This window comes from Trematomus bernacchii, unplaced genomic scaffold (genome assembly GCF_902827165.1).
Source record: "Trematomus bernacchii unplaced genomic scaffold, fTreBer1.1, whole genome shotgun sequence".
NCBI lineage: Eukaryota > Metazoa > Chordata > Actinopteri > Perciformes > Nototheniidae > Trematomus > Trematomus bernacchii.
In genome coordinates this window covers 139,548-161,073 of record NW_022987797.1, presented here as the reverse complement: position 1 = coordinate 161,073, position 21,526 = coordinate 139,548, and the positions used below count along the sequence as shown (strand labels likewise).

The following is a 21,526-nucleotide window of genomic DNA, read 5'->3' as shown; positions in this document are numbered from 1 at the left end:
GTGGTACTTTACACCTCTGTCTACTAGAAAGCAAATAAGCAAACAAAACATGGTGTGTTTATTCCTTACGTTTATTTGACGTTAAAACAGAAGCAGGCTGACAGAAATTGCAATTTACCAAAACAGCTAAATGTGATAAAACAAAAGGAGCTCAGATCACACAGAGTGGGGCTGCGGTCACTCTGCAGACAGAAGTAAGTTAGATGCGTTTCACAAACCTTCTCTACGCTAACTGGAGGTGTTCTTTCTTACTAACGTGTCAGCAGAGAGTGGCGCAGAGCAGACGGAGGATGAGACAGGCACTTCAGGCAAGATGGAGTTTGCCGAGCTACAGCAGGATCACCCATGAGACATTTCACCTTTATTTTTCACAATAAAACAATCGGAGGAACGATATGGATAGTACTTTTATAAAATGACCCCTCAGGACCGTTTTACTTGGTTCACATTGTTGTCTTTCAAATGAGGAACAAACTGAGGCTCTGAACAAAAAAACAAACAATTACTCAGTGGAGTGACTCAGATGACTCTCGGAAGTCTAAAATGAGACGGGAGATAAGGTGTGGGCCGATGAAACTTAATGGCAAAGCTTCAAAACTCATGTAAAAAATATGTTATGTTGCCTTTAAGTGAAATCGAGGTTATCGTTATTAACAGTTTGATTAAGTAGAGTTCAAGTCAATTTGCCAGAATAATCCAGAAGTACATGAGGAGCAAAAACGGATGCTGAAGTGTGGTGTTAAAGGTAATAAAACATGCTATAATGCCAAGGCAAAGTATTTTAAACCCTAACATGAAGAATCTCTGCAATCATTCCACTGAGAAACACACACTCACAAGCCTCAGGTACTTTATTCATCCTGCGTTGTGAAGAACATTCTGTGGGAAAAAGATGTTCGTAACTTTGAATTTAAACAGAGTAAACCTTTACTGATCACCACATTTTCTAAAGTGGGCTTCAATATGGAGTTTATTTCATGAAAAAAGCCCGGTGTTTATACTGAGAGACAATGGGTCCAACTGTTTCCAATGTGTTTTTTACTTCGTCTCATTACTTTTGGCTCTGTGATTGTTTCACACCTTTGTACATTGGATGTCCTAACCCTTACTGCATCACAATATATAAAGTAATAAATACCAGAATAAGATGGTATTTATTCTCACCCCCTCCTACCTGGAACCTAACCAGCTGCATTTGATGTCCTGGCAAAAAAAGCTTTTTCGGTTAATGGAAACTTATTAACTCATTTTTATGCCTCAGACATCAGCAAAAGGAACTGGGATCATGTGACCTAAATGTAAGAAGTCATACAAGTGGACTTTTCACATTTAAGTTTCTGCATTAAGCAGGAGCTCCACTTTAACAAATCATGTCGGTAAAGGTTTATTCTGATTTAGAATTATAATGCAATCATTCCAGCTCGTTTAAATAACCATAAATACTCAGTGACACTGAAACCGCGTTTGTTCCAAAGACAGTAAACAGATCAAACGTGTGCTCGATGTGAGTGAGGCTTTGTGGGAAACGCAGGTCGAGTCTTTGACTTAAAGCGGCTGAATCGTGTCGCTGCACGGCTGTTTTCCGGGCTCTTATTCTGAAACTAGAGTGACTTTGCTTCCTCTTGGTTGTGGACGCAGTGCAGTGAGCGACTCTTACCGCCCCTCCGCCCCCCCCCTGACGCTCCTCACTTCCTGTGCGCCTCCTCCAGCAGCTTCATGGCAGCACAGTTGTTGGGCTCCACTCGGAGCAGCACGTTGATGCTGTCCTCGCAGGCTCGGATGTCCTGCAGGAATACAACAGGACATTAAGGGTTAGGAACTGAAACGATAATATTGTGGGCACCGTTGTAAGACCATTTTAGACCACTGACAATGATAATATATAATAATAATTCAAGTACATCCTTTTTTATTGAACATTCAACATTGCAAATGAAAAGTAATATAATATTTAAATATATAAATTATATATAATAATTAAAACAAATAAATTCAATTGTAAAACATTTATTAAATAAATCACACACAACCAAAACAATAAATTAAATAGACTCAGGCTGGAAAACAGAGCTCTCTTGTGGCCAAAACACGCAATTGCATTTGTGAAAATGCAGTAGTAAAAAATGCTCCCAAAAAGTTGGGAAGGTGAGGGCTCTCCATCTCTAGCTGCCGGACTTGAATGAGCCATACCGGCTCATTTAAGTCCGTAGGTTCGCCTCGTTGATTTGGCTTAAATCCAAAATATTCCCACACCGGAGATGTGGAATTAGGTTTTGCAACCAATTCCATTTAACTTAAAATTCACCTCGAGTAAGTCCCACGTTGTCTCCTACTTGTCTCTATATTATTCATTTGGCTGCTACGCTGTTGCACGCGGAGTTTCCTGACCTGGCTGTGTGTGAGCCCCGCCCCTCACAGCTCGCCTGGCTAAAATGCTGGTCACATCCTTATGTAAACAAACACGCATATAAACGGCAATTTATCGAGGTCAGAAAAGTTATCGAGTTCATTTTTATTTATCGCACGATAAGTCAATTAATTGCTTATCGCGACAGGCCTATGTGGTAGAGCAAAGGTACATACCCTAAAGTACTATCTTATCTTACATGATTTACCTTTGAATTATTGTGGAGTAGAAATACACAGTAGCAACATTTTGAAATACTCAAGTATAGATCCTCGAAATTGTACTGAAGTACAATACAAAATAATAATAATAGACTTTATTTATTTGAGATCTAAATAAAGCAACGATAATTCGGTTCTAATTTGTTTAGTTTTTCCATTTAAAAAATAACAAAAAGTACCGATTCAAATACTGTTAAAGTACCGGATCGAATAAGCAGTACGGATAAGAGTAGTAGTACCATTACAATCTTAACGATACCCATCCCCAAGTATCCCTAGTGTTGAATACTGATGGGTAGAAGCTGCTGGAGGAGAAACTACAGGAAATATCAAGGGGGAATATGCTTTTAATGTGTCCCCTGCACCTTTAAAACCAACATGTGATTATTGTGCATGTGTGTGAAGGTTGGGCGCTCACCTTGAGCCCCAGGTAGGCCTGAGACTTCCTGTAGAGCGCCTTGATGTTCCTGCTGTCCATCATCAGAGCCTCGTCACAGTCTCTGATGGCGTCTCTGTACTGCTTCACCGACACGTAACACAGCGCCCTGATCACACACAAAATCTAATTTATTCAAACTGTTCTGTGAAGCAGTATGTAATTATGGTGTCCGAAGGCACTACAGATATAAATCGTATTATTATTGTTTTTCCCCTGTTTTAAAAATTGTCATTGGCAATGAAAAGTCATGTCATAACATTTCTGTGTCTTGTTTATTTATTTATTAAATGTGTTAAGCTCCCTTAACCCAATACATTTTCATCCACAGGAATTTCTGAATTTCGGCAGGCATTTGTTAAAATATATTATTTATTTTAAGGACGTTAGAGATGTCACAAGAGCCAAGACTGACTCACTATTAACAGATCTGGAAGATGCTGCATCTTTTTGTCACAGCAATATAGAATATAGAGTCAATGATGAAAAAACTTTATTCAAACATTGATAAAAAAAAGTGTATGTTTAAGCACATGGGATTAATTGTGATTTTTTAAATTGATTTTCTAGTTTTATGGCATCGAATTGGTATAGAGAATCATGGAATAAGGTATTAGTACAGACTAATAGATTGGTAGTTTTGTGACATTGCTATCTCAACCATAGTTCCAGCCAACAGTAACACTACTCTATGAGGATTATAAAGTGATTCAAATCTTCAGATATGAATGAGGACGGTACCCACAGAGTTTCCGTCAGCCGGTAATTACCGGAATTTGACCGGTAAAATATGCTGAAGACCGGCAAATCTAAATCTCTCCGGTCAAAATGTCCGGTCAAAATCATTTCCCCTTAGCGCAATACCGCATCAGTTGCGCCACTTATGTGACAGACAAGAATATTCAATTCTAATGTCTAACATTTAATGTGGAGAAAGAGATGTCATGTATGGGTTGATTGTGCGTTGATCTGTTGGTAATGCCTCGGGGTTCCGGTGGGCATGTAAACAAATGCATAATGCTGCGCTATACTTTGCGGCCTCACCCGGTTGCATAGCGACGCTTATTGTTTAGGTGTCTTTTAATAAGCAGGTAGTCATATCATTAGCTAGAACTAGCTAGAACTGATTGATATGGACATAAACGCGAGTGAAGTCTAATCTGACGGGAGAGAGATCAGCTGCTGCTGACGAGTCGACACGCAGCTCTGCATGATCACTAGGGATGGGTATCGTTTGAAATTTATCGATTCCGATTCCGGTTCTGCTTATCGATTCCGGTTCTTATCGATTCCCCGTTTCGATCCCAAAATTGTAAAAGAAAGAGGTCAAACGTTTAGATAACAAAAATATCTTTATTCATTTAAGCTTTAACTGACATTTTTACAAATAAAAAATATACATGCAATACAAATGTATTGCACAATAGCTGTGCTTTATTTTAACTGAGCTATGCCTGTGGCAAGCTATTAACAGGCATTACACTGTGCCTAGTCTTTTTCTTTTTTAGTGTAGTGGAGCCTCACTTTAGAGCGTTTACCGCGATCCATCTTTGGTGTTATGAAGTGACTGAGCTCCTGAACTGTCTACGGGAGGGCGGGGGGAGCCTCGCTGCGGGGAAACTGTGGACCTCTGTCGCCTGTCAGCGCAACTTACATGATGCCGTTTAAAAAAATGAAGGGCGGTGCCGGCCGTCAGCGTACCGAGCCGGCCGTCAACGGCCGGCAGCGTACCGAGCCGGCCGTCAACGGCCGGCAGCGTACCGAGCCGGCCGTCAACGGCCGGCAGCGTACCGAGCCGGCCGTCAACGGCCCGCTGACGACCGGCCGTTCTGTGATTCTCCAGAACACACAGATGGCCAGTCCGCCGCTGAATTCCACCGGGTCGCCGCGGCGCAGACGGACCCGGTGGAATACAGGGTCTACCGCGTTGAGGAACCGTTAAGCAGAACCAAAATTGTGTATTTTGTATGGGTACCCGGTATTTTCTTATCGGTTCTCATCTGGAACAGAGTTTCGGTTCCCAACCCTAATGATCACCTGCAGCGGTGAGCGGAGCAAAACACACACTTCAGGTTAGAAAATCACACTTAGCTATTTTAATTACCTCTCAAACTACCTAAACTAGTTATAAATATGTTTAGTTTTACTGGATCCGCGAGCTGCATGATACTGACGGGCTGTCAGGAGAGAGAGAGCACTCCCGTATTATTCCCGTGTTATTATAAGTTACTGTAAACTTTTGAAAAATGTAGTTAATATACTATAATTAGTTTGTTTAATATCGAATCATATCAATTTGTTTTAAAGCTCAATAAATAACAAAGACCTTTGACCGGCACTTTTCTCATTTTGTCCAGAAGATTTCAACTTTAACGGACATGTTGACCGGCAAAAAAAGATTATAGCGGAAACTTTGGGTACCCACCGGTTGGTGAAGGTGGTGGGCTCGGTGGGATTGAGTTTGAGGCTCTGGCTGTACTTCTCGATGGCCTTCTTGTGTTCGCCTTTCTTCACCAGAGAGTTGCCTTCTTCTTTCAGGAGCTGAGCTTTCTTCACGTCTTTATCACTGAGAGCTGACAACAGGAGGGAAGAACAAAAGGTCAAATCAGAAAAAGATCCAAATCAGAATTTGTGCAGAAAATAAGTGAAGTTTATCTAAATTCTAAAGGTGAAGAGTTGTGCAGTTTTAAAGTGGCAGTATTGTGCTCAAATGTGAAAAAGTGCCATATAATTAACATCTAAATCAATTTTTAACAATTCTGAAGTTACTCCTAAATCTGAATACAAACAAAAAAAGAAAATGCTGTTGATAGAAATCAGAGAATGTACTAACATGCAGCTGGTCTGTACTCAGAATGTTGTATACATGTTTGAATTTAAAAAAACTATCACTTAACACAATTTCAAAAAATTATTTACACGTCTTCTCCACATCATGTAAATAATGCTCAAGACAAAAGGCTTTAACCCGTTAAGCCCTGAGCCTGTTTTTCAGGTCTCAGGCTCGAAAATGACATTCCCAGAACAAATGACCATATCTTCCCTTCTAAAAGGGTTAAATTAATAATCTTTTTTCTCAAAGTAATGATAAACCTGTGAGTTGGATGTAGACAAGTCAGAATCAATATAGATGTTTTTTTATTTTAAAGGAAATTGAGATTTTACATAGTAAAAAAAACTGTAAATTATAGTGTCCGTCCAAAAATTCTTTTTTACAGATAGTGAAAACTACCCTTGGATGATGGGTTAGTAGACTAAAAGCTTTAGGAATACAAAGTACAACATATAATAAGTACCCTGTATCAAGATTGATGCAAAACAAGTGACATTTGACCTTTATAGAGAGATTTAGCCAAAAAAAAACACTTCTGGGGTCATTTGGGTGGATTTGACCTATCTCTGGCCCCCCTTGCTCAATTTTGATGAATGAAATCTCTTTATAACCGCTAGAGCCAATGGAATCGAGGGAAAGTTATATACACACCAAAACGTTAACAAATAAGGAGTGACGCGTTACCAAAACCGGAAGCTGCATACACTCTGGTGGCTACCATTAGCAACTAACTTTTCCGCTCCGATTTTTACATAAAAATGGAATTATGGATTATAAATAATTTTTTCAAAGGCACAGATACATTATCAACCTATGGATCAACAGTTGTAGCATTTTTTTTCTTCGTTTTAATGCCATTGAACACGTCTTTTGACCTAATTGACAGCTACGGTGAGACGATCTGCCGTAAATGCTCCGTAAAGGTACGTGTTGTGATGTCTGTGTTTGCTTCCCCTGTCGCAAGTTCGGATCGCTCAGTGATGATACTATACCTAAATAATCTGTGGAGTCTCAGCTTTAATCGGATTAATTGTATGTGCAGCTACGATAAGTAATAAGGGTATCTTTATCTTGAATTGTGTGCCGCAGTGTGTTAGAATTTTTTCGCTCAGGGGTCATTTAGACGCTTCTTATGAGACTTGCGTTTTGTTTTGGTAAAAATGGTTCATATTAGGGATGCTCCGATCGCCAATTTTGGGGCCGATCGCCGGAATCAGTATTGGCCGATACCGATCGCCGATCCGATCGAGTGGGCGGGGCCTAAATGGAAGATTTAAACATCACTTTAAATCTTTCATTTAAAGTGATGTTTAAAACTCAGTTAATGGGGCTCATTCACTGGAGCTTCCACAAACAATCAACTTAATTATTACATTCAAATGATGTATATTATTCAAGTTTACATTCACTTTGGATAATACCACGGGAGAAATGAGCGGAAGCGCTCTCTTTTCCTCTCTCTCTCCCTCCTGACAGCCCGTCAGTATCGTCTCATGCAGCTCGCTGATCCAGTAATGTGTGAGGCCGACAGTGAAGAATAAACATATTTATAACTAGTTTAGCTTGTTCCAGAGGTAGATAAAATAGCTAAGTGTGTTAGGTCTAACTCTTGTGTGTTTCGCTCCGCTCACCGGTCCGTCACAGCGGGTGGAGCTGCAGGATTTCTGCTTCACACACACGTTGCATACCGCTATTTTACTGTCTTTTTCGGACACCTTAAAATAATGCCAGACCGGTGAAGCCATTTTGGCGAGCTTGTTTTGCCGCGTACAGAGAAAAGTGTCAATTTGCAGTATCCATAAGGGGCCGTACACATGCCGCAGTTTCTGCGTGGCTGTTTCTTTAGTTGAAAGCCCAGTGGCATCTGTTCATCTGTCATACAGTCAATAACTTTGTTGTTATTAGCATCTGGTTAGCTAGCTATGCTAACGAATATAGGAAGCTTTTTCTACAACCAGTGAGGTAAAGGCACATCTTTATATGATCATTATAAAAAAATAAGAGAATAAAGTAAACGGGTATAAAATACTATATGAGAGTAAAAAAAGGTTGTTATTAATAAACAAGAATACAGTTTAAAAGGAGAGTGATTTGTAAAATATCCAAAAAGAAAAAGAAAATCTGCTTACAGTTCTGTTTCATATGGGTGTTTAGAGATGTATCCATTAGGGGTTGACCGATAATCGGCCTGGCCGATATTCCGCATTTGACCGATTATCGGTATCGGCCTTTTTTTGATCAAATTGCCGATAAAACTTTGGCTCTGATGCGGCCGTTTCTCTGGCTGCAGTCACCACTCTAGTCTGTGTACACGAGCAATGTCCCGCCCACAGCGCTATCTGATAGGCTATTACTGAAGTGTCAATCAACACTGAAGATTTTCCGGGCGGGAGCCAGCCAGAGAGGCGGGACCTTCTCAGATTACAGGCAGGTGCGAAAGAACGCAGACACAGGCTGAAGCAAGCAGCAGCGCTGAGCGGCAGAGCCATACATGTGTTTCGAAGGTAAGTCAGTTGAAAGCCGAAGTTCAATAAACATCCCAATCCCCTATGCTGAAGTTGCAAAAACACCACGATCTTATGATCCAATTCTATCAGTTTCCCAGTTACACAGGGACGCGGGAAGTCAGTCAGAGTTGGGGGTGCGTGCAGCGTCTCGCAGCGGAGTAACTGTGGTGCGGAGGGGGGGGGGGCTGCGAGTGGAGCCTCGCAGTTTTTCAGGTTGATATGTGAAGCTCATTAGCTAGCCAACATGTATCTAGCAAATGTTTAGCAAAATATTAGAAGTGAGGCTACTAGACTAACGTTAGGTAACCTAGGTTAGGTTAGGTGAGTGTAATAGCCTCACTTTTAATATTTTGCAAAACATTAGCTAGCACTAGTGTTTTGCCGTTGCTAGCAGCTTATTGGGATTTTATGCTAGATAGACAGGCATTGTTTTGATATAATAAATTAAGCATTATTATTAGTTAAGCATGTCAGCCTGCAGCCCCACTTTTAACTCTCCGTCTCTCTCCAACTCATTGCAGATGGCTGCACTAAAGAAAAGGGCACAGAGAGAAAACCAGTTGTAAGATGTTTAAAAGTTAATTAAACATAATATATGCTTAAATGCATTTCAAAGAAGTTGTGTTGGAGTTTGTGTTATTCTACATTTTGACACCAAGATTTTCTGATTTTACTGCAAATGTATATCGGTTCCAAATATCGGTTATCGGTCTCCTTGATTACTAATAATCGGTATCGGTATCGGCCTTGAAAAAGCCATATCGGTCGAACCCTAGTATCCATAGATCTCTTAATGTTGCTCTCAAAGTGCACCAGATTGATGCTTTTAACTTCAACATTTAAAAAAGATCTTTCCGGGGGCCATGTAAATGGCCCTTAGGCGCTTTCACACGAAGTACTTTGCAGTACTTAGTTCTGATGAACTAAAGAGCAGATCGCGTTCACACTGGAATAAGTCCCTGGGGGAGGATTAGGCAAATGAAGCCGCTGACGTCACTTCTTCTTCTTCTGCTGCTGCTTTGGGTTTACTGGCAGGCCGCAAACAACTTCACGACGTATACTGCCACCCGAAGTCCCCGGAGTTGGGCACTGGCTTCAGTAGAAGCTGCTGGGACTCCCAGCAGCTTCTACTGAAGCCTTCCGAGTAAATCGCCAGAACGCCGACACCTCCTCATCTCCACCGCTCCCACGTTTAATTTTGTGTTGCCATAAGTTAGTCTCTCTCCGTTGGTGCACTGGGCTAATGCTAATAATGCTAATGCGAGCAAATAAAATGGCGGCTTCAAAAAACGTTTTGAGAGTTTTACGGGCCGTGGTTTGCAATCCGCCCAGCCAATCAGAAATGGGAACCTTTTGGCGCATTTCCACTACACGGCCTCGCTCGGTATGGCTAGGCCTCGTTAGGACTGGCTCACTTTATGGCACATTTCCATTACAGTTTAGGAACTGGGGTAGTATCTATAGTAACGCAGTGTAGGCGGAGCCGTGACGTCATCTTCAATGAGAACCCCAGAAAAACAACACAGCCGTTAGCTGTTAGCCCTCAGAGCTCACAGCTCCTCATATATGTTCAAAAACTAGACAAAAGTTAAACAAGTACACACCACAGACTGCCTGTGTCATGGCGAATACAGTCGCTGCTTTATTTATGTCTGTATAGGCCGTTGTGAGTGTGGACGGTCGGAGCATATACTGCGTTAGCTTAGCCAATCTCCATTTAGAAAACACACATTTTAAAAGGTTTTTCGCCTGCCGTCTGTCTGCAGACTCGTCAAAGCATTAATTCATGGTTTTTACTAACCGGTATCAGTATGTTGTTACTTCGGCATCATTTAGAAACGTGTATTACAATTAAATCACGGTCAAATATGTCCATCTTGTTGTAGTTGTAGCCCCCTTGCCAGCGATTCTCTCTCTAGTTTAGCATACTCAGCCCGACTCAGCCTCGTTGTCTCTGGCCCTAGACCCACGATTTTATGAGGCCAGAAAAACTGTGAATTAGGACCCACCGGCCGGTACTAGGCCAAGTGGAAACGCAACCAAAAACGGGCCGCTGACGTCACAGCCCTCTTAAACCGTGCTCCGCGCTGTAGTGGAAACGCGCCATTTTTCTCCCATGAAAGTACCTGCTCTCTAGCAGGTACTGAAAAGGGGGTGGAAAGGTTCTCATGAACTAAGTTCTAGTTCCGGATTTTTTGAGTGTGAACGCAAATGTTCGGAACTATATCGCTGCAGTGTGTGTGTGTGTGTGTGTGAGTCTACATAATGTTATGTAGACTCCTGCACTGCTATTTTGCACTCCTGGTCAGATGACTAAACTTACATTTCGTCACTAATATATGTACTACGTAATGACAATAAAGTTGAATCTGAATCTGATATCGGAACTATACTGGGAAAAGTACTCCGGTGGAAAAAGGTTCCTCACCCCTGTTTTAGATACATAAAAAGACAAATCATATTTGTGATCATGGGCATAAAGAAGGAGCTGCATAAACGTGTAGTTGCCATATTGGGATTTGGTTGAATTGTGCAGAATGAGAGGACACAACAGAAATCTTAAATGTCCTCACCAGGTTTGCTGGTTTGTTGGGTGCCGTTCTGTGTGGGTGCAGCGTTTGGTGGCGCTGCGTTGGCTTGGGCTTTCTGAGCAAGTTTTTCTCTGACAGACATGGGAACGGCGGGGATGGGAGGAAGCTTTTCCCTCCATGACAGACCGTCTGCCTCTGTGAGCGCCTTCGTCATCCTAACAAATAAAAGAAGAAATGTAAAAAGGATGGGAAAATAATCTGAATCATATTTTTTAGTTCTTTATGCGTAAAGATACAATCCAGGCTACTTTCACCATCAGAAAGTGCAGTTCAAAAAGTAGCATGTGCTACAACAGGTTGACAAAAACAACCTGAAATATAGATAGATAATAAGATATATAAAAGCACAAAACACACTACATTGTGAATACAACTTTTTTTGTTCTGTAATGAAAAACCTTAAGAAACATATTTATCCAACAGCAGATACAATTTTGGAGAAACCGACAGGAGTACCAACAATATACTGCAGTAAATCGGTGCACAAGCTAAACATTGTTTAGCTAAAGTTTACACTATATTTAAAAAAATGTAACTGATAACTTTGCCCTGAGATGGCTGTTTCTAGAATTAACTGAAGATATTTTCTGCTCTACTCAAAGCCACCAGACTCCATTGTCATTTTACCTTGCAGTACACAGGAGAATACCGCTGCCTCGATGGGTTTGTTAGTTTGCGCTAATATGTTACTTGTTTTGTTGTTGTTTTTTAGTTATTAAAAAAGGAACGTTTGAATTCATCCAGTTAAGCCCCGAGCCTGTTTTTCAGGCCTCGGGCTCGAAAATGACATTCCCAGAACAAATGACTATATCTTAACTTCTAAAAGGGGTAAATTAAATATCTTTTTTCTCAAAGCAATGATAAACCTGTGAGTTGGATGTAGAAAAGTCAGAATCAATATAGAATTTTTTTATTTTAAAGGTCCCATGTCATGGCCATTTCTACTGATCATAATTCCATTGTTGAGGTCTACTAAAATAGATTTATACTGTGCAATTTTCCAAACTCAAATTGGTTTCTCATACAGCATCTCTGTATAGTATGTGTATTCACTCTCTGTCCTAAACGGCTTGTTGGATCTCCTGCCCCCCCCTCCCTATGAGCCCAGTGGCCGTCTGCGAGACAGCGAGACACAGCGAAACCAGGCCGAACACACACACCCGCAGCCTGGCTGGGAGTTTGTGTGTGTGCTCACACACCGACTCACAGCCTCGCCGCGTCCCGCCGTCTCAGGGAGGAGAAATCGGCGGAGCTGCAGCTGAGAAAAGATCGAGTGTGTGTGAGGAAGTCCGCGGATTGGTCCATTTGGACCAATCCGCGGACTTAACCCAACGGCTCCGCGGACGTAACGTAACGGCTCCACGGAATGGCCCATTTGGACCAATGGGTCCATTTGGGTATGGGCACGTCACTGTACCCAGGAAGAAAAAGAGAAATCTCCAACGAGGCGTTCTGGGGCAGCATAGACAGGTCTTTTATGTGTTAGAGTTTTACTCGCTACAGGGTGTACTTTGAGGGTTTGTGACTCTGCAGACCGTTTACATGCAGAAAAACCTTCATAACACACAAGGGGATGGGTAATAACCGGATAAGCATGACATGGGACCTTTAAAGTAAATTCAGATTGAACATAGTAAAAAAATGTAAATGACAGTGTCCGTCCAAAAGAAAACCATTACTTATAGTGAAATCCACCCTTGAATGATGGGATAGTAGACTAAAAGCTTTAGGAATCCAAACTATAACAGTTAAACCAGTCACTCCTGGGATCTGTGAGGTTTTTCTCTATGGAGTGGCGTGGCTTTTAAGATAGCATAGATAACAACTACAGTTAGCATTTGAAAAAGGGACGTCTTAATGCAAGTGAAGCAGTGAAAAAATTATGAATATAATCTATACTTTAATTTATATTGTTTTATGAGAGCCATCTTTTAGGTCTCTTTCTGAAATATGTTTTGCCTCTGCCCCCGTCCAGGGTTAGGGTTCCTGCTGGTCCCCATGTCCATTTCTTCAAACTAGGGGTATGCCAATCACCATCTACTCTAGGTAAAACACTGACTATAGATATGTACCTCATACATCCCCACTTCAAAGGATACAAACAATCCCCTGAAGAACGGGTTGAACAAATGCCCAGGTACCTGTTGGTGCCGTCATGAGCCGCTGCGATGTTGCAGTCGATCTGCAGAGCCGTCTTGTAGTCGACGTAGGCCAGCCTGTAGCGCTCCAAAGCTTCGTAGGCAGCAGCACGACGGAGCAGGGACTTCACATTGAATTGGAACAGCTCCAGAGACCTGAGAGAAAAAAAATATCAACAGTTTACAGGTCAGATCCATAATAAGCAAGTAAACAGAAAAGGCTCTATCTCCGCTAAAAGTCAAAGCTGCAAGAGACAATGCACAAGAAAACATCCTTACTCCAACAAAATTACTGCTGGCATGAAATCAAACATGCTTCCGATTAGTGCTGGGCGGTATACAATATCATACCAAATACTGGAATTTTACCTCTATTAACCTGTTAAGCCCTGAGCCTGTTTTTCAGGTTTCAGGCTCGAAAATGACATGCCCAGAACAAAAACCCACCTCTGGGGTCATTTGCCATATCTCTGGAACCCATTGGTTGGTTTTGGTGATTGACACCTCTTTTTAACCGTTAGAGCCAATATAATCGAGGGGAAGTTCCTAAATCCACCTACACATTACCATTGAGGAGTGAGAGTGATGCGCACGCAGCTTGCCCAAACCGAACGCTATGTTACGCTATGAAAACTGAAAACTAGGTTTATTGCCATAAATATGAAGAAGGATTATCAGTAATCATTTCAAAGTGACACAGAGAGATTGGATTAACCTTCAGCAGCGTTTATATGAGTTTTAATGCCATTGAACACAACGTTTGATCAGAAAACAGCAAAGGTAAGAAGTATTTGCCGTTTTGGCTACGTAAAGTGGAGTTGTGTGTTGTCTGGTTTTGCTTTCGCTGCCGCGAGTTTTGGTCGCTCAGTGATGATACTTATACCGTTGGAATCTGTGGAATCTCATATGATATCTAGTTTGTGCAGATCCGATGAAGTATAACATATTTATACCGTGAGTTATGTGCTAAGTGCATTAGCACTCTTTTGCTTAGTGCTAATTCAGTGGCTCGGCGTTAGACTTGTTTTGTTTCGGTAAAACATTTACATATCGTCAGGTAGCCGAGTCTCTTCCCGTTAAGTGGGTATGACACATTCATAGTTTGTTAAATGTTAAGAAGCCCTCAGACGCTGTTTCTTGCAAGATGTTGCGGGAGCCCCCGGCTTAACAGGTTATGAGGGGACTCCTTTTACTTCTGCACCACTAAAATGCTTGCTGGGGCATGTGCACTTTGCAGTTCCAGGGAAAAGGGACTAGTTTGTAGTTTGTTTCGCAAAGTTTGTAGAATAAGAAAAATGGCATACATTGTGCAGTTGTTTCATGCATTCTTAATCCTTCACCACATAAGACTCATGAGGGCCACCAGCCGTAAATTGTTTGTTTGTGGGGCCAATAAGTATAATGTGGGAATATTTCCAATCATGGAAAAATACATAAATACCGCAAAACCATTTTAATTTGGAAAACTACCATGATAAAAGTGTTTTATCATACCGCCCCAATCCTACTTCTGATCAATAATCACATTATTAATTTAAAAAAAGAACACAGTGTTTCCGCTGCCCGTTAAACACCTTCATATTTATCAACCCATCGTACGTTCTTTCTCTAACACGTAATGAAGGTTATTAAGCGTTTTAGCTCCTTTGTTGTTAACATTGACCACCATTTTCTCGATGAAGTAAACCAGCCTCCCTGTCTTTGTTCCCTTGCTGCGCTCTTCTCAAATCATGAAAATATGATTTATATACTTTACAATGACAGTATTATGTAGCATATGTATTGCAGGACATGTGTTGGACACACTGTGTCACACAGGCAGGTTGCAGTGTAACAGCAGAGGAGACCCAGGGAATTTTAAATTCTTATATTGCACCACTTAGAACTAACTTGTGAATACAAAAACAATGAAGAGATGATTATTAAATCCTTTTATACAAGAACAGCAATAATAATAATAAAACTGTATAGAGTGATTTGTAAATAAGAATACTCATTAGATCAAATGTTTTCATAAATTAAAAAAGTTCCCAGTGAAATCCAATCGATACCCAACCCTACAGACAACATAAAACATTGTAATAAGTCACAGATGATTACACTTACATATTGCAGTCTTTCACACACTCAGCACAGTTGCCATCTTTTAGATAGCTGGCTGCACGGTTTGAGTACAAAATGCCCAAATCCTCTGGCTCCTTTTTATCTGAAGAGACAAATTAGAGTTTTTAGGAGAAGCATTTAGCCAAACTGGGCTTGTAATCTCAGTCAATAATCATTTTTGCAATTCCCATTTTGAGGACACATAAAGAGAAAGAATCGTAATGCCAAGTGATGAGATGGACAGTTATTATGATAAGATTTAGTAAAAGTGTCAGTTCAAATATATCTGTTATCAAAGTAGGCATGTTTATTAGTATTTTCAATGTGAAATATATGTTGATGGGAAATATTTTTTATTCAAAACGGTTGACACTTAGGTTTCTTTTTATTATTCAACAATTATTTTCCTACTGATATTTTGTATGTATCCCAACAGGTAATATGTAAGCAGCACTTACTGCACTTCTCCAGCTCTTTGATGGCCAGGCTGTAGATATTGATGGCCTCTCCATACTGGCCCGTCTTGAAACTTTCATTTCCAGCTTGTTTCAGCTCCGTCCAGGACTTGGACCTCTGTTTCTGAGGCATCTCTGCTTTTAAACGTTACCTGAAAAGATTAAACACTGGTTAACATTAGGGATGCTCCGATCGCCAATTTTGGGGCCGATCGCCGGAATCAGTATCGGCCGATACCGATCGCCGATCCAATCGAGTGGGCGGGGCCTATGGGGATCTTCCATTTAAAGTGATGTTTAAAACTCAGTTAATGGGGCTCATTCACTGGCGCTTCCACAAACAACAACCAACATAATTATTACATTCAAATGAAGTACATTATTAAAGTTTACATTAACTTGGGATAATAACACGGGAGAAATGAGCGGAAGCGCTCTCTTTTCCTCTCTCCCCTGACAGCCCGTCAGTATCTCATGCAGCTCACTGATCCAGTAATGAGTGACCCGACAGTGAAGAATACATATATTTATAACTAGTTTAGCTTGTTCCAGAGGTAGATAAAATAGTTAAGTGTGTTAGGTCTAACTCTTATGCCCCTTTCACACTAACGCGGTTCCCGTTCTAGCTCCGTGCTAGAGCTTTTCTGGTTCGGAACCGGTTTTTCTTTTCAGCTTCTGTTTTGTTCACACCGCCCAGAGCCCGACTGGTGCTGCTGCGTCATGACGTCACTGTTTACGATTTTCTCCCCAACGGCGTTACGGCGCTCACTACAACAACAATGGGGTCGATGATCGTGTTGCTTTGAATTATATACGAAGCCAGATTAAATTAAATAACGACTTCTCCAACCATATACTTTTTTCCAGAGTGCCGTGGTTCATTGTTTATTAATGTGTTTCAGCGGCATTTACCGACCGCTGCAGTGCTGGCTGCTCTTCCACCGGAGTTTATTCTCCCGTTAGCTCCGGGTTAGTTCACACGGCAGCGGCCGCTGTAAAGTATTCAATGTCTGACTGTCACACAAGCAGCTGATACATATCCCCAATTCCCTATAAGTGAATGTGTTTCAGTCTGAATTGACGCTGTTTGGCATCACAACGCTGTTATGAAAGGCTCTCTGGTATAAAATGGGTGATGTCAGCATAGCAACCAAAGCTAAACTGACTACTTGCTATAGCTATCCTATTGTGGCATAAGCCGTTTTCTACAGGCACATTTTACCGGGCATATTTTTCATTATGATTCTACTTGTGATAGTCGGACATGACAACCTGTGCAGCCCATGTATTGATTCCATCCGATAGCTGCTATAATACAAAACAAAAAGTCTGCCCCCTCCACAATGATCAATAACAGCGAACGGATGGTCAAAGTAAGGTACAAATAAACAGAATCACACGAAGCCTGGTTAGTGTTGCCTGACTTTATAAAGTGTGTTTTTTTTTTACGAGTGTGTGGTCTAGTCACTTTGCTCAGCACTACTGCTTGTTACAACTTTTATTTGCCGTACTCGCCTTTAACCGTTAGCTCAGGTTAATCTCGCCCCCCTCCGACGTAAGCGTGACGTATGCGGTTCTTGCTTCTAGACCAACAATTTTTGGTGCTTGAAACTAACCGGATTCCGGAGCTTAGAGGCGGCTCCGCTGCGGTGTGAACAGGAAAAAAAACGGTGTGAAAGCCCCATTAGTGTGTGTTTTGCTCCGCTCACAGAGAAAAGTGTCATGTATTTTACGTCATAATTTTACGTCATGCGATCAGCTCTCGCGATCGGCATTTTTAGAGAGCACCGATCGATCGGCTGATATCGATCGGCTGATATCGATCGGCTGATATCGATCGGCGGCCGATCGATCGGAGCATCCCTAGTTAACGTCCGTGCTTGGCAAGTCATTTTTGAACAATTTAAAATGAATCGGAACTTTCTAACGCAGCTTTAACAAAAATGTTACTTCAAACCCATCCCATTAAATCCACATTGCACTCAAATCTAGAATGATAATTTTAAAAGAAAACTGTAACTTGCACACTTATATAGTATCCTATGTGTATGTATATTGTGTTAGAAGTAAGTTTGTCTATTAGAGTGTGTTCTAGCTTAGTCTGCGTTTATGTTATGTATTCTATAGATACTCTATAGATATTTATCCTTCAACTGTTAATACATATACATCTAATTTTTATGTTTAATTTTTTATATTTTAACTCGTGCAATGCCTTGTTAACATGTTGCTTTAACAAAAACAATTTCCCAAATTAGGTTCAATTAAGTATTTCTAATCTGAATCTAATCTAATATGACTTTAAAGCAAACATTATATAAATTATATTACAAACTTGTATATAATCAACATTTGCAGCCACAGATTGAAATCTCATTCCAAGTCTCTCTTTTTACATTGTTTTCCTTGAATTTTTCTGTCGAGTTTTTTTTTGGTTTAATTTGCCATGGTAATACGACTCGGCAGTGCTGCAGAACAGGAACCTGCAGCAAACCAATTAAAAGTGCGTCAGGCCTGTTTTAAAAATGTAACAAATGTAATGCTACGTTAATATTTTTCTTATATCGAACAATTAAAACTAAATACAAGTATTGTGTATTTCAGGGGTGTTAAACGACGTTAGTATAAGCTAGGTGCAACCAACAAACTGTAGCTATAAAATAGACACAATGTCGGCCTAACAAATATGTAACGTTTGCTTTTTTGTCCGAACATTACTTTAGCAACATGTTGGTCGAGTGAGGTGTCCCGCTTACCTACATACCGGAAATTCCACTTGCCTAAAATGACATGACATGTTAGCTTAAAAAATAAGTTGTTATAGCCTGGTACGTAGCTGCTAATATTTGCTAAACGCAGAATGACAATTCGATAAAACTAGCACTAAAAGTTCACTTTAAAAGAGAAAACATATCGAATTTGTATCCCAAAGATATGTTTCTGTTTTAGCTAGCACTCTTTTGTTGTTTAACTGCCAAGTTAGCGCGCTAGCTAAATTATGCTAATTCAAGCTACATTTGAGATGGCTAAATTAGCACAAGCTACCAAAGCTAACTATGCTAACATAAGGAGGCTCGCTCACTTCTTACCTGCTCTCGGTTCCTCGGAGAAAAAGCGACACAGTTCTCCTCTTCACGACACAAATGACAGAAAAAGCGACTACCTGTACCCAAAACTATCTGAACGCGTTATTAATACTGACATTACTCTTTAAACTTTTTATTCTCCTTGTTGTTCGTCCTAGCGGGGTTTTCCTCTGCTTACAAGCGGGGTGTGGTAATAAAACTTGCCGGTTAGCTGTAGTTACTTATCGGTTTTTCTTGAGCTACAGCATGGATGAATATGAGCTGCAGCAGTGTTGCTTTCACTTCCCCTTACATGCTGCGTTCAAGTGCTAGGGAGATTGTAGGAGTTTGGATAACAAAGTGCGCCCCCTGGTTGCCACATTGGATGTAACATCTGTAACGGTTTAATACAGTATAAATATAATCAAACATGAAATACACAAATAATTGTTCGCACAAAGACCGCAAGCACAAACTAACAATAAAAATAAACAAAACAGCAAAACCGAAACTACCGGTTTGGAATCAGCAGAGGTGGAAGGAGTACTCAGATATTGTACTTAATGTGTAAAAGTAGAAGTACCAGAGTAGGATTACTCTGTTAGAAGTAAAAGTCCTGCATTCAAAAATACTATTCAATTAAAAGTACAATTGTATTCTCATCAACATATAGTTAAAGTACCAAAAGTAAAAGTAGTCATCCTGCAGATTGGTCCATTTCAGGATAATATATATGATATGTTTTATAATTATTGATCATTAAAGTGTTATCAAAGCTGGTAAAGGTGCAGCTAGTTTTAATGACTTTGTATACTGCAGGGTAGCTTGTGAATTTACTCAAATCTGATTTAAGACTTGATTATATTTCACATCATTAATACAAATCTGTAAAGTAACTAAAGGTATTAAATACATGTAGTGGAGTAAAGTTACACGATTTATCTGTGAATTGTAGTGGAGTAGAAGTACGAAGTAGAAAAACATGTAAATACTCATGTAAAGTACAAGTCTCTCAGGAATCAGTCTATCTCTTCTCATGGATGTGGGATTTCATAGATGAAAATAACTTATACGAAAAATAACAATATAATGTTCTATTATTGTTGTGTTCCTGCTGTTTTGTTTTACTGTTCAAACCAATAACATCTCAAACTAATGTTTAACTATTACCAATTTAACATGTATATATTTGCACTACTGTATGTGTAGGCTATTTGTCAAACATATTATAGACATTGTGTAGGAGCCATTTTATGGGTGTTGTTGGCATGTCAGTTTATTTAAAGGAGAGGTGTCATGCTTTTCCGGTTATTACCCGTCCCCTTGTGTGTTATGAAGGTTTTTATGCATGTAAACGGTCTGCAGAGTCAAAAACCCTCAAAGTACACCCTGTAGGGAGTAAAACTCTAACACAGAAAAGACCTCCCCAAAACGCCTCGTTGGAACTTTCTCATGTTCTTCCTGGCCATTGTGACGTGTGGATACCCAGTAGCCACGCCCAGAGCTATGACGCGATACGGTCATGCGGTACCCGGAACCAAATGGACCAATCCGTGGAGCCGTTACGTTACGTCCGCGGAGCCGTTACGTTAAGCCCCGCTGATTGACGGACTTCCTCACACACACACACTCAGTGCAGGCAGCTCTGCTCTGATTTCTCCTCCCTGGCTACAGGCTGATAACAGACAGTTGGGATCGCGGCGAAATTCTCTCTGCAGACCCATTCTCACAGCGTTTATCAACCTTTTTCTTACTCAATATCAAGCCACACTTATTGTTTTTACTTCGGTTGTGAGTTTGTGTGTGCTCAGGATGAGTTTGGCTGTGTTTCGCTGTGTATCGCTATATATAAACAAGGAAACCACACCTCCACGGAGCTCAGCGCGATTCACAACGTCCCGACCAATCAGAGCACACTGGGCTCACAGGGAGGGTGGGGGCTGTAGCTATTGGAGCTACAACGAGCCGTTTAGTGGAGAGAGTGAATACTGCTGAATACACACACTTTACAGAGATGCTGTATGCGAAACCAATGTGAGTTTGGAAAAATGCACAGTATAAATCTATTTTAGTATACCTCAACAATGGAATTATGATCAGTGGAAATGGCCATGACACCTCTCCTTTAATTTATATGTATAGTGCAATACTATTTTGAACACTTGGTGGCAGGGTTTAGCTGCACCGGGTGTATAAAAGGGGTCATATGTGACAGGAAAGGACGAGGACACAGGAGGAAGAGAGCATACCGAATTCACCAGCCCGGCAGAAGCTCACCACAACTATTGACTGTAATTAAACCTTGGTATGTAAAACGCAAAAAAAAACATAATTCTAAACTGCAGCAAAGGACCGGAAAATCATCTGTTTGTGTCTGCGTCTGGATCACTCTCCACTCCAGCCCTCCTGTGAAGTAATGGCAAAAGGATATAGGACATTGGAACATTAAAATTGCCATTACACATTGAATTTAATCCAATATGCTTTAATGGTTGGTAAACAAAAGTTGTTTTATCAAATAAAATATGATATTCAATTGTTAATTACCCAACATCTTGTCTTAAATTGATAACTAAAATGTTTTTAGTACAATATCCTCCTTTTTCTTGTAAAAGCATTCAATATTTTTGAATACTGAACTGAAATACTTTATATTGTATATTACCTAACATTAAATAACATTACATGATATTGTGTTTTGTATATTCTCATAGTGAAACACATTTATATTCCCTTATAATTACATTTACACCTGTCATAGGTATGAAGC

At 40.5% G+C, this 21,526-nt stretch overlaps 1 protein-coding gene across 1 annotated transcript; it reads right to left on the bottom strand.

Moving 5' to 3' along the window:
- Nucleotides 1–52: 52 nt before the first annotated feature.
- On the bottom strand, nt 53–19,061 carry tomm34 (translocase of outer mitochondrial membrane 34). The gene is made up of 8 exons (XM_034149910.1): nt 18,781–19,061; nt 15,695–15,843; nt 15,240–15,339; nt 13,137–13,289; nt 10,978–11,150; nt 5,490–5,637; nt 3,047–3,173; nt 53–1,784 (listed from the first exon to the last, which is right to left on the bottom strand). The coding sequence occupies exons 2-8, from the start codon at nt 15,822–15,824 to the stop codon at nt 1,686–1,688; spliced, it is 930 nt and encodes a 309-aa protein (XP_034005801.1). The 5' UTR covers nt 15,825–15,843; nt 18,781–19,061; the 3' UTR covers nt 53–1,685.
- Between the last annotated feature and the right edge of the window lie 2,465 nt (nt 19,062–21,526).